This window comes from Urtica dioica, chromosome 7 (assembly GCF_054948205.1).
Source record: "Urtica dioica subsp. dioica isolate 48M chromosome 7, U.dioica_male_clone48M_v1_H2, whole genome shotgun sequence".
Taxonomy (NCBI): Eukaryota; Viridiplantae; Streptophyta; class Magnoliopsida; order Rosales; family Urticaceae; genus Urtica; species Urtica dioica.
In genome coordinates, this window is record NC_142762.1 from 27,686,120 (window position 1) to 27,700,837 (window position 14,718).

General features: G+C 38.1%; 1 protein-coding gene across 2 annotated transcripts; it reads left to right on the plus strand.

Moving 5' to 3' along the window:
• Positions 1-1,057: 1,057 nt before the first annotated feature.
• On the plus strand, positions 1,058-3,543 carry LOC149390639 (cyclin-D4-1-like). 2 transcript variants are annotated; one of them, XM_089620804.1, is made up of 6 exons: positions 1,058-1,705; positions 2,037-2,123; positions 2,228-2,323; positions 2,414-2,630; positions 2,786-2,916; positions 3,111-3,543. In XM_089620804.1, the coding sequence occupies exons 1-6, from the start codon at positions 1,394-1,396 to the stop codon at positions 3,351-3,353; spliced, it is 1,086 nt and encodes a 361-aa protein (XP_089476930.1). In that variant the 5' UTR covers positions 1,058-1,393; the 3' UTR covers positions 3,354-3,543. The 2 variants fall into 2 exon arrangements, with proteins under 2 accessions (XP_089476930.1, XP_089476929.1); XM_089620803.1 differs by having other exon boundaries at positions 1,063-1,705; positions 2,225-2,323.
• The last annotated feature ends 11,175 nt before the right edge of the window (positions 3,544-14,718 follow it).

Here is a 14,718-nt window from a genome sequence, read left to right on the forward strand (position 1 = left end):
ACCCACTCAATAAACCCACATCCATTTTTCTCCTGGTATAAAGTTCACCAATTCAAACATTGAAAAATCTCAAACTCGAAATAAAATCCAGAATAAATCCATACCTTATAATAAGGACACCCATAAAACTTTCGCCCATGATTTTCCGATGTCCATGAAGTATACTCCACTCCGATATGACCGCATTTACACGACGGAACTCGTCCACGACGCTCACTTGTCACCTTGACCGCGTTGTTGCCTTGCGTGCGCAAATTCCTCCGCGACGATGAACTTTGACTCGACTCCATCGATCTTCCACACTTGGTCGCCAATTTCTCCGATCCGCTGAGTCACGAATCGCACTTCTCTCTCAACTGGTTTTCTAGGTCGGACTTTCGATTTGGGGTTAACAGATATAATTCTAATTTCTATTCTAATTTATATATTCATTTAGTATATTATTTTGTTATATTATTTTCATCTACAAACAAGGGCAAAACGATAATTATCCTCCATAACTCGCAGGCGTGACTTGCACGTGATGAGTATCAGGCAATTTTGACTGAAAAATTAACAGAAGTACCAAATATGAAAAGTGGATGGTCATAATGGGCCAAGACTGCAAGTTTTTTTAATCAGGGACCACAGTGTTAAAGAGGTCCAAGACGAGGGGCCAAAAATGTCATTAATTCTAAGTAGTAACACTGAGAAGGGGAGAAGAAAAACCATTGGATCAGTACGAATTGGTCCTGAAATATTAAACACTAGGTTTTTTTTTTTTTTTTTCTAAGATAAAAATTCATGCAATGAATTCTTAAATTATAGTAAGAAATTATATGTCAGGGATTTGTTTTTTTCTTTACAGTTTATGGGCAACGAATGCAATTTTCACAATAAATTTGAAATTCTCAACATGATATCCAAAATTACAAGAACAAGACATATATAGCAATGTTTTTAATTAAGTGGCTCTCCCTAGTCGCAAGAAAAAAAAAAAAATCCCATAAACCCTATGTGAGTGGTCTCTTCAGACATTTCACTGCAGATTCATATAATAAAAAGTTAAAAACACGCATACACTAACTCTCTCTCTCTCTCTCTCTGATTCCATACTAGTCTCTCTCTCTCTCTCACACTTTTTTACCCTAAAGAGAGTCTCACATCTTCTTCATAAGGCCTTGTTGAGACAGGCTATTCTATTGAAGCCACTTCGAGAGAGAGAGAGAGAGAGAGAGAGAGAGAGAGACTCTTCTTCCATTTTTCACTAATCAACCACTACTGGTTTATTCAAAACACCCATCATCGACACAATATAAAACCCATTTGCTATTCAAGTTGATATGAGATCTTGTTGTTGATCAACATACACATTTAAAGAAGGAAAAAAAAAGAGCAGATCTTTTCATTTTTAATGGCACCGAGTTTCGACTGTGCGGCGGCGAGCCTTCTGTGCGCAGAAGACAACGCCGTGTTCAGCGACGACGAAGAGTACGGATCAGAGACCACAACCCACTATTCTCCGCCGCCGTCTCATCGGAATCATCGAAACCGGGTCTTCGCCGACGAGCTCACCGAGCTTCCATTGCTGCAAAGCGACGACGTTTTGGGCTCGATGCTGGAGAGAGAGTGCCACCATTCTCCGGCCTCGGATTACTCGAAGAGGCTCAAGAGTGGCGATTTGGACCTCCTCTCTCGAAACCTCGCTGTCGATTGGATTTTCAAGGTCTGTTTTCTGATACATTTCGATTCACGCAAAGATCATCTCTTTTTGCCCAGTACTCAAATGGGTTGTCGAGTTTTTCTGGGTTTATGGATTTAAATCTAAACTCTGATCACTTCGAATCTAATGATGGGTGATTATTGTTTCTCCTTATTTTTGTCATTAGTACTTTTAATTTCCGGGGTTTATTTTGCTTCTCGTTATTATTATTATTTTAATATAATATTAATTTGGCCTTGGTTCCAGGTTAAGTGGTGGTCAGCTAATATTTGCCTTTTCCTTTTTGTCCGTACTTCTGACGATGAATGTTATTGTCCTCTTTTGGTTTCAACAGGCAAATGCCCATTTCGGTTTCGGACCCCTCTGCTCATTTTTGTCCATAAATTACTTGGATCGGTTCTTATCAGCCTATGAATTACCAGTAAGTTCTGAGGAATCAAACAAGCAATTCATAATAAAATCAACCATACAATAATGGTCAATAAATAAATTAATTTCTATTTTTTAATTTGTTTTTTTTAGAAGGGCAAGTCTTGGACCATGCAATTGTTGGCCGTGTCGTGCTTATCTCTCGCAGCCAAAATGGAAGAGACTGATGTACCACTCTCTCTCGATTTACAGGTGAAATCATAAATAAACGAATAATTTATGGAATTGGCCTCTTGTGATTAGGGAATTGAAAGTGATTAAATTCGTAATTTTCCAAAACAGGTGGGTGACTCAAAGTTTGTATTTGAAGCGAGGACAATCCAAAGAATGGAACTTCTAGTGTTGAGCACACTAAAGTGGAAAATGCAAGCAATCACACCCTTCAATTTTATTGACCATTTCCTAGACAAGATAATCAACGGTTGTGATGATGATCACGAGCATAAAATCCAAATCCCACTCCAAAGATCGTCCCAACTCATCTTGATGCTACTCAAAGGTCATTATTATTCTCATAACCGCAGTCAAAATTGACATATATATATATATATATATATATATATATGTATATGGTTGATTAAAGGCTAAAGGGGAGAATAATGAGGTTATTGAAATGGGTTTTTGGGTGGGTTTGGTGTGTGGAATTCAATGCAGGAATTGATTTCTTGGAATTCAAGGCCTCAGAGATTGCAGCGGCAGTGGCAATATCTGTAGCCTCAGAAACCAAAACAGTGGACACTCAGAAAGCAATCTCTCTGCTTATTCAACAACACCACCTAGAAAAGGTATAATCACTTATTAGTGGTCCAACAACAACAACAAAAAACTCATCATGCCCTTTCCTTTTGTTTTTCCTTGCTTCTAAGTTTAAATGACTATCTCATCATTTTAGTCTTGATTACCCCAACTACGCTATAGTAGTAAAGAAAGACAAGGCCAATTTTTTTTTTTTTTTTTTTAATTTTTAAACTTTGGGCAGGAGAGAGTGGTGAAATGTGTACAATTGGTCCAAGCCACAGCATTGATGAATGGGTCGGTGGGTTCGGTCCAAACTGTGCCACAAAGTCCAATTGGGGTTTTGGACGCCACGGCTTGCTTGAGCTATAAAAGCAACGACACATCATCAACATCAACAACAATTGCTTCATGTTCCTCTTCTGTCTCAAACAACACACACAACAAAAGAAGGAAACTAAACAGACCCTTTGAAGTTGAGCCTTAGATGCACTTTGGACCCAATAAAGAAGAAAAAAAACGAAAGAAAATCATTGTTCTTTGTATCAATGTAATGCACAAGAGAAATAAGGGGAGAGATGGAAAAATGGATGGAAAAAGAGGTACATGCGATATGGGAAGGGACTGAAAATAAGACTAAGAAGTCCACGAGGAAGGAAAAGAGCGTCATCAGCAAGCTGTTAATATTATTTTAGACTTCTTAACAGCAGAGAGAGGGGGGGGGGGGGGGGGGGGGGACTAAAAATATAAAGAAACTATATCAGAAAAAAAAAACCAAAAATAAAAAACAAAAAAGAGTTTATTATGTTTTAGTTCCAAATTTTTGATTGGTTCATAGAGATTATAATTTATAAAAAAAAAGGAAAAAAATATGACTGGCTCTTATTTATTTATTGATTTTGGTACGACAGAAATTTAATCAGTGTCGCTGAAGTGATCTACTTTATCCAGAATACTGTCAGCAGTCCTTCGTTTGACCGTGTGTCCATGTTTGACCCAGAGTTTTGGTGGTTCATTAAATAAACAATGAGTTGTGCTATATATGAATACAGTAAACGCCCATTTCATTTAAATTGAATTGATAATTTGTTATAGCATTATAACAATGGTATTTATTTATTTATTTATTTATTATTATTTGTTTTTAAACAAAAGCCTCCACCACAAGAGATCCCTTAACAAACATAAGCCCTGGCCTCCATCACTTTGACAATTTCGCTATTGTAAGCACGATTGGCATTGACGTTATTCTCTATGGCCTCCCATAAAAAAAAGTTCCAAGTTCCTACTCAGAAGACAGACCATTAGTCGGAACTCGGAACTTTACTGGCAGTTGGAAAGCTATTTGAGCCCAACCGCCATAGCAAGCTTGAGTTTTCTCATGAACACTCAACAGAGTTTGCCAAGTCGAGTATTTAGAATTCAAAGGTATATCCACATATAGCTCATTTAGAGCCAATTTAACATTGAATTTTCCATTCTCGATGCTCGACAACATCAGTCGATCCTCCTGTGAATTGCCCCGTTATTTGAAATATGCTCGCACGAGCCCTATACATACCACTATACGATTTTGTCAATGTTCCGGTTCTTGCGCTAAGAGGATGTCTCCCCTATAGGAGAATTGCCCACAATGAATATTATTGTAATTACCTAAATGTTGTTGATTGAAATTAATAGAATAAGTAAACATCATTTTAAATGTATTATAAATCAAAAGAGTAGTTATTTCAAAAGATATGTATAACAACAGTCAGTTTTTGGGAAAATGAAAGAAAGATGTAATAATTTTCGCACTTATTTGTGTTTATTTGAACTTGATTTATTAGGTACATAGTCCCCAAGTCAATTATAGAAACATGGAATCATATACTCCGTGATAGTATTGAATAGTCACAATCTCACTTTCACATTAAGAGTTGAACACGTTTCCGATTCGTATAAAGACTTTAAAAATAAAAATAATAATCGAAGTGACAAATTATCCCCTCAACTTTTTAAAAGAGTCTTGAAAGAGAGTAGTAAAATTAATCCACGAGGCCAAATAGGCATTATGATAACGAGGATGTCCCATTTTAGAAACGTATTGAGATTCAATGAATTTCTTGTTGAATCTAAGAAAATGAGTTAGACCACACTGCTCGTCAATTTAGAGACCGAATTGCAAGGCAAAGGCGTTGGCTCGCGAAAGAGAAGAAAACTGAGCGAAGAAGTTGAAGCTTCCACAACCCGAAGTGTTAGGATTCGACACACAAATCCGACCTAAAATCAGAAAAGGAAATTCGCGAAGAACAAAATAAACACATACAGATTTATTGTGGTTCACTTTCAATGCGAAAACTACATCCACTTTACCGCTGCACATTCTCACTAAACCCACATTCAGGAAATAAGGTGTTTACAACTCTCTTGCGCTCTCAAAAGAACATTTGCGCATAGAATATTTATAAGAAAAACGTCAGGGCTAACAGACATGCCTGAAATTCCCAAAACACATTCGACTAATAACCCTTATAATATAATTTTCACCCAGGGAGCTCTGCTCACTACGATCCTCGAGAACGGGGTTCATCACCCCCTTTCCAAACTCCACATCGACTTGAAGTTCCAAGTCGATCCATAAATTATCGTCTTAAGGTCTTCAACGCGTTACCTCGGTACCGATTAGGCTCCATACCTCTAACAATATCCCACTTGGAGACTAAACTCATCACGTGTCTCTATCAGCAGCGGCGACTCCGATCCTCAAGTAAGGAGTCCAAGTGAAGTCGAGCACAACTTCCGTTTGTCATATGGCACTGACTTCGTCAACATGCCTGTTGGATTTCAACTCCCTGTGATCTGCTCAAGAACTAGCACTCCATCTTCCAATTCCGACCTGATAAAGTGTATCCCAACTGTATATGCTTCGTCAGAACATGATACACAGGGTTCTTTGCCAACTAAATGGCACTGATCTAGCTATCACTGTATAGCACACTCCCGTTGTGGTCTTGATCTAGCTCATGCAAAAACGTATGCAGCCGTATTATCTCATTCGTGGCCTCGGTGATGGTCATGTACGCCGCCTCGCAGCTCAATAAGGCAAAAATCTTCTGCAACCTCGACACCTAACAGATTGTCGTCCCTCCGAACGTGTAGACGTATTCGTACGTGCTCTTCCTTTTGTCGACGTCGCCTCTATTGTATGCATCGTAGCCTTGTAGTCCCAGCTCAGACTTCATGAATATCAACGCCGAACTCGAGCTGCCTCTCAGATATCGGAGGATCCACTTCACATGTACAACGTCCCAGTGCACTTTCCCTGGGTTACTCATAAACCTGCTCACAAATCTCACTGCATGAGCAATATCCGGTCTCGTACACATCATCGCGTACATCAAGCTTCCAATGGCCGAAGCATATGGGATCTTGTCCATGGCGCCAGCTCGTCCTCTGTTACCAAAGATTGCTCCTTAGACAGTTTGAAGTGGCTAGCCAGCAGCGTGCTGGCTGACCTCGCATCCTCCATGTTGAAGCGCTGGAATACCTTGTTCACGTACTCCTCTAATGAGAGCTCGATGCCCTATCTGGTCCTCTTGATCCTCATCCTGAGGATCTTCTTTGCGGGTCCCAAGCCTTTCATCACGAACTCTTTGGATAGTTTATTCCTCAGTTTATCGATCTCGTGTAGGTTGGCACATACGATCACCATGTCGTCGACGTAGAGAAGAAGAATTACGTAGGAGTCTTCAAGTCTCTTGAAGTAGCAGCAGTGGTCAGCCTCGCATCTGTCGAACTCAACTCACTTCATGAAGTTGTTGAACTTCTTGTACCACTGCCTTAGGGCATGTTTCAACAGTAGAGACTATTCGAGAACTTGCACACGAGCTCATATTTGCCCTTCACATCGAAGCCTTCGGGCTGCTTATGTAGATCTCTTCGTCAAGATTACCGTGAAGAAAAGCTGTCTTCACATCCATCTGCTAAAGATGCAGATTCTCATTGGCCACGAGTCCGATTACGGTTCTGATCGTCACGAGCTTGACTACGGAATAAAAGATTTCAGTGAAATTGATTCCCTCCTTTTGTTGGAAACATGTCACCACCAAACTTGCCATGAACCGTTGGCTTCTATCACTTTTTTTCTTGATCCGGTAGACCCACTTGTTGTGTGGGGCTTTCTTTTCTCCTGGCACCTTGGCTAGCTCTTAAGTGTGATTCGTCAGCAACTAATCCATCTCATCCCTCATGGAGAGCTCTCACTTGGTCGAGACATCGACCTGTATTTCCTTTTTGTAGCACTCCGGCTCTCCTATGTCGGTCACGAGGATGTAGTTCAAAGTCAGAGAGAATTTGTGCACCGATTTACTGACTTTGGTCGATGTCCACAGCTCAGTGATCGGAGTCCGCTGATTTGCTTCGAGCTCGGTGTCCTCATTAGCCTCGTCTTCACTTTCACGACCACGTTCAACTCGGGTTGATATCTCCTCAGTCGTCGAAGTGTCTTCGTTTAGCTCTATTGGCAAAAGGTCTCTCAGGTCGATCGTCGCCTTCTCGCTCTCGAGAGTCTTGCTCTCCGAAATCCCATTCAGCTCATCTTTGTACATCGTCTGCTCATTGAAGACGATGTTCCTACTCCGAACAATCTTGCTCGCATCAGTATCCCAGAAATGATAGTCGATCTCAGTGTCACCATAACCAATGAACCAATGAAATAACACTTCTTAAATTTCGGATCAAGTTTATTTGGAGCATAATCATAATATGAACATAGGACAAGCAACCATACACTTTCAAGTAAGAGAGATTTACCTTCTTGTTACTCCAAGCCTCTTTTGGAAGTCTGATACCCAAAGGGACATATGGTCCTCGATTAATCAGAAAGGCTGTTGTGTTGATTCCATTTGCCCAGAACGTCTTGGGTAATATCATCGTGGTCTTGATCCAGCTCGTGCAGAAACGTCTGCAGCCATATCTTCTCCTCCACGTACTTCGCCTTGCAGCTCGATAAGGCAATAATCTTCTGCAACATCGACACTCAACAGATTGTCGTCCCTCCGAACGTGTAGACGTATTCAGACATGCTCTTCCTGCTGTTGATGTCGCCTCCATTGTCTGTGTTGACGTAGCCTTGAAGTCCCAGGTCGATCCACAAATCATCGTGGTAAGATCTTTAGTCATCAACTCGTGACCTCGGCCCCGATTAGGCTCCACACCTCTAACATGAAGATCAAAGACATGTCTTCTATCCTTGATCTGTGTAAACGTTATGTTGCTATATTTTAGTTTGAAAAGTCCACTACGATGAATAGAACTTGAGAAAAGTAAATATAAATATCATGAGACTCATTATACTAAGCTCGTTGGTTTATTTCTATCTATATTTTTAGCGCTATGTTTGATTTTACAAATTAGCAACTAACTGAATACGATTCTAATGTGATTCTAGGAACAATTAATTTGTATAGTGTAAAAGGTTACATATGCACCCAAGATCCTCAAGGTTCTAATTGAAATCCTATTGAGTTGGGAATAAGACTCCTAGTTTGAGCTTGTTGGAAGTTGAGTTTGGAATGTTAAGGTCGGTTTGCTGAGATCACAAGACTTTGGTGTGTGGAGGTGTGGGCTGAATGGAGCTATTTCCACTATGAAGAAACAAAGATTAAGATCACGACTTAGGGTAAGAGACCGGCTTGGAAGGTAATCTCAAATCGCTTTAGATGTAACGAGGGTATATCACCAGAGTGTATGAAGGGATCTTGTGCTAAAGAGGTCAGATTTGAGTCTGGGTTCTTGCTCCTGTGGGCCTTGTGGTGACTAGTATACTCGAGAAGTCCAACAAAACTAATGGCAATATTTCTCTCTCCACCTGCCTTAAACTCATAATCGTTTCTCACCGAGTCGACGTTGTTTGTGTTAAGGCAATATTCAAGCTCATATTTACTTGAAACCTACTTCTTAAGCTGCGCATGGTTCAACTTTTCTTGTTGAGTAGCCTTCAACTTGAAACACATGTTTGAGTGCGCTGCAGTTGGTGCAGCGGCATTATTTGTTATTATGTGAATGTAATCGAACATTTTCTGTAAAGTAGGATACAATAGCAGTCGCCTATTCGTTAAAACTCTTTGATATAAATCTACGAATTTTGCTCATAGTAAGCATCTCCTTTAAAAGTATTATTTGTAGTAGTGATTAGCAATGTCACGAAGACGGACATTAAACTAAGTATCTTCGTCAAGCATCTTCCGATTTTCGAATATGGTGGTGAGATGTTAAAGCCTTGACATGTAAACTTGTGAGTTTCCATTATGAGCAACTTTAAGGATCTTACAAGCACCTTTTAGCACTGGTATACGTGTTGATGAGGCAAAACAAAAATCCACTTGTTGAATATATCATTAAGAACACGAGAATTTCCAAGAGTTAGTTCATCTTTAGCAGCAACGAAGTTCTTCTCTGTTGGAATTGATCTAGAGTTTAAGAAAAAGTTTAACGCTTCGCAAAGCGGTGCAATTTTAAAAATTTTATTTTCAAGTAAAAACAGTTTTTTACTAACCTAGACAAAGAGCAAGTACATGTAATTTAAAAACTATTATGAGTATAGAAGTTTACTAACCTTTCTTGAAGCTTGAACTTTGAAGAAGCTTTTGGAAAGTTTGCAACGCTCGTCTCCCCTCGCAGCACGTCTCTCTTTCTTTCCTCGGCACCTCGAGCAACCACGAAAGTTTTTATCACTAAATCACTCGAAATAAAGGAATTAGTGAGTGGACACTTTTAAACACTACGACTTAAGAACGAGTCTTGAAGTCGCAGAGCTAAACACTAGGTCGAATGAGGACCTAGGTGCCAAAACAAAAAATCGAAAATAAACTAGAGAGAGAGAGGAAGGGGCGGCCAAAGTTCTAGAAAGAGAGTCTCTCAAATCTCTTAAACTTGGATGAATGAAAAGTGTGGAATGAGGCTCCTATTTATAGGAGAGGTCTCACCTTCAATAAGGTAGTTTCCTCTTCTATAGAATATCACATATTCATGAGCCAATTTCCCTTTTCCTTCAAAGAGTCACACGGCCAAGACTTGCCAAGCAAGTCCTTGGATTTGTTTCCTCTTTTATTTGCTTCTCTCTTGACTCTTTTGGGCGCCCACCTTGGTTTCCCCTTAGGGGAAATTTGTTTCCTCTTTTTCTTTTGGCAAGTATCTTCATACATTCATGCACAAAATATTCTCTCTTTTTTTGGGTATGTTGGGCGCCTATACCATCTAGAAAAGGCTTCTAGAAGATTTTCCATTTGTTCATAACAACATGAAAAAAGCCCATTAAGAATTTTCAATAAAATTCTTATGAAATGAAATTAATCCACAAGGCCCAATTAATCTTATTATGGCCGAGTGTTACTTGTCATCAAATGACCATGTCAAAAAATTTATTGACATTCATTTCATCGTATGTCTCAAAAGACAAAAATACCCTTTTGACAATTTTCGTTCTTGTTTTGACTTAGCTTCCAGTTTAACTATTCCTACTCGATGTGATTCGTGACAGTGACCTCATGGACCCAAATGAACAAAGCTTGAGCTAAACACTTGGACTCAAAAGTTCACAAACCTTTTCCAAGTTTAGCTTAATGCCAACTGACTCCACTAAAGAGTTGACACTGAAAATCTCTCGGTTCAAATGAATTTATTTTCTACTCAAGAATTCAACCTAATTATGATGAGCGGATCCACTGAATATTATCTATGTTTACCCTTCATGAATGTCATCAGCTAGTCGGGATTTACTAAATTACCATTTTACCCTTCTAGATGTAATTTCCTCAACTCCTTTGTCGCTTGTGAATAAGTTAGAAACAATGTATTGACGAGGAGCTAACAAGTCACATTGTTTCATCCAAAAGAGTCAGGACTCAATTTGGACACTGGCCAGTTCATTTATTCACACTCCAAGGAACAAAGCATGATGTGCATTGCATTTCAGCAATCTTGTACATGAATTCCATATCTATGAGAACTTCACAAAGTTACTCATGACATTCTCACAACTTAGTACTTCACCAATAGGCCCTGTTTGGAATCACATAGTGAGTCCGAACTCTGACTTTCTCAAATGAGAATACTAAGGTGTGAAATGACATGTCTCATTTCAGGATTAAGGTAAGCATGATGCAATTCATACATAGTGACTTCGAGACATAAGAGGTTAAATGGTTTGTTCTTATCTTGTCTCTAGAAGTGCACTGGTCAATTCAGTACCTTCGGAAGATACCTAGAAGAACTATAGAGTCTCCAACTCTCAATGCCTCATAACCAGACATCATAGATTCTTCTAACAATCGTACTGAGGTCAATAGTCCTTTGACCCTAAGATTGCGAATATATCGTTTTAAGCAAACTGCGAAGAGTTTGTTCATGCAAATCTACATTTGTCTCTTCGTAAGTTGTTTAGTTTGTTTATGGACTAAAGACTAATGTTTTATCATAAAGCTTCAGACAAGGAAGATTGAATGAACGTTTCAACTTTTTATTAATGAATAAGAAATTACAAGCAAGAGTCTTCATGAGACTTTATTACATCAAATGTAGAATATAAAGATTACAACTCTTCTTGTGGGCACCATTGACAACATTCTCAAGTTTCAATCTGATGGTGCTGACATCAGCTTCAATACTAGGAGGACTCGAACCACATAATATAGCCTTCCATGTCCGGCTATCAATGGATTTGAGATCAAAATGCATTCATGTGAGTGTCGAGGGCAAAATATCTCTTTTATAGTGGTTGACCAACATGATAAATCTTTAATTAGGATTTCCAAGCAAAATACGCACAGATATTTGGTGTAGATCTTGCAAAAAATAAAAGTATTACAATGTAACTTATTTATGAGTTTCATTTCATATATATTGTTGGCGTACATAATAGGAACCCAAATTTGTTTCAAATTGTAATTGGTTTAGCTTTACGATACATCGTAAATTTATTTATGATTATGAGCCCCGGTTCCTATTTGTTACTGGTTTAAATAAGAGATTTATTAGTATCTAGCCTCTATTGATAGAGAAGATTAAAATAGTTTCCAAACTATCAATTTATTTTAAAAGATAGCCAACATTGATTAAAGTCTCAAAAATACCATTTTCTCATTCTCTAATATGAAATTTGGATGGAATACCACACCCACCCCCAAACACCCAAACACCCAAACACTATACCACAATCTTCCTATGCAATTCACATGATCTTCGTTGGAAATTCGCCATCACCGGCGACGAAGAAGGAGCTTCAGAATCGATCTCCACCGCCTTGTGTCACTTCTGGAGAAGCTCACATTGGTTCTCCTCACCGGTGGTTCCGAGGTTGATTCCAACGTGGTTGTCGCTCGGGTCGTCGAATTCTGGATTTAATCGCGTGTCGAACTCGAAGGTGGCAGAGGCGGGGTTGGCGCACGCGGCAGTGGAAGTGTGATTTTAGATTCTAAGGTTTTTCGTTCGACAGTTAATTGGATTAACTGTTACTATTAATATGATTAATTGTCACAATTAATTTGATTACCTGTGACAGAACTCTTCCAAAAACGATTTCGAACATTGGCAAGTCTCGCGGTTGGGCCGATCCGGCCGTTCGAAAGTTGCAAGTCCAGTTCTGCATATTAAATGTTAATTCGATTAACCGTGACGATCCTCCTCCGAAAAAGATCTCGAACATCAATGAATCCCGTGGCTGCACCGATCCGACCATTTGAAGGTCTCAAGTCCAGTCTTGAAATCGCCGGAAGAAGCTGAGATTTGAGAGCTTCGTTGCCGAATGTCAATGCCTCGTTTTCGACGTAGATGAGTGAGGCTTCGTTGGAGAATGGAGAAACGTTGGAGGCGATCCAGTTAACGGCGACATTCGGATCTGAATCTAGGGTTAAGATTTCGCTGTATGAAACTTTGATGAAAACTCCGATTCTGGCGCCAAAGACGGCGGAGATGACAATTAATATTATTTACTCTGATAGTTAATAAAAAACAACTCTTAAGAGTATTATTGAAATGTTGGAATGTTATTATTATAAATTGGCTATTTTTCTAAGTATGCTAATAATTGGACTATAATTTTAAAATAGGGGCTGTTTGGGTTAGATATCTACCCGCCCTTTTAATAATATAATTCGTAATCGACTTTTTATGAGGTAACTGATTATATCTATTAACCTTATTTCATACTGGAAAAATTATATAAAATAGCAATTTGAAACTAATTGATTAGCAAAATAGTCGAAGTTACAAATTTTCAGCAAAATAGCAAAAGTTACGTTGTCAACTTTTTTTTAACACCATGAATAAATTTTTTGACAATTATAATAAGTAATTTCTCACTTTCAAAAATATTAATACTAAAATTAATTTTTTTTTGAAACTTGATTAAAGCACATTTTGACTATTCCTCTCATTTTAAGCAAACCTTAACTATTTTACAAATCATTAACTTTAAATCGGCTATATTTAAGCAAATCACCCTTTCATATTCGTGCTTGATATATATAACTTATATTCGAATACGTACCGTTTACACCTTAACTCTACTTTATATATTATAAAACCACATGTTAATAGTTGGTTTATATTTTAAAACGGAACTACTTTTTCACTTATAATGGTTTATTTTTTACGAACCACATTTATCATAACAATAAGTTACAAAATTCGTATTTTAATAATAATTTTTTTAATAAAATATTAGACTTTGTTTTGTGATTTTTAGTATAAAGCTATATATTTTTTTGCTGGCAGAACTATAAAACAAATTATATGCATAAATTATTTTTGTATTGGTATGACTTAAATGATAAAAGTATATATAATTTATACATGTTTTTGAATTTTAGATTTAAGGGACTTACTCTTTATTTAATTTCATATAATTTATTATAGTCACATTTGTTTTAAGTTTAGTGACATTTACTGTCATTATCAACATTCCAGCCTATTCCTCCTTTATGGAAATACAACCAATGAGACTCATTTTTATATCTCTTCTACTATGGTTACTGGTTGGTAATCTCTAATTAATGAAAAAAGGGCTTTTAGTTTTTTTCTTAAAATTTGCTTTCCTTCCGTTTACAAATTGAAAAAATTGGAAGTCATTGTTATTTATTTATTTATTTTGAGTTTTTGGCTAATTATTTTCAAACATTGATTTAAATGCCAAAAATTGAAAATAAGACAGTAAATTCGGGATCTTTAATAATTTTTGTTGCTTTGATTACTGTACTTGATAATTGCATCAACCATTTTATTTTTAGTAGCTATGTGAGTGCAACCAACGCTACGTTCTTGGGTAAAGACGTAGCGGCTTTTCTTAGCATCTTATGTAGCCATTTGAATTCTTCAGACTCCTAACCTGACACAGTATACCATTGAGAACGGATATTGGGTTGCTATCGGCACTGAGTCTCAAGTTAGCCCCTCGAGGTCCAACAATAGTAAAGGCTGTTTGTCGAAAATTCAGCGAGTTTGCAAGGCTTGGATCAATGCACCAATGAACTTTGTAGCTCGACGCAGAATATACAATGAAACGGTTGTCTGATCTGTGAAGGCCACCCCAAAACACTCTTTAACATTTTATTAGGGCTCTCGGGCCATTGGTCTCTTTAACATTTTAAAGTTAAGTGATGGTGCTCTTTTTGCATGATGTCGCATCGTTGGGAAAGAGAAGCTGTCAAGCAGAGCTCATGTTGATTCGGTCTAGTAGGCGCTCTTTCTTTGTTCTAGTGCTCTTGTTTTCGACACTGATTGAATCAGCAAGCTTTTTACCTCGACACTATTAATAACCAAATTAATGTAATGCAAAAGTATCGATGCAACGTGGAAGGTGTACAACCAAGGAA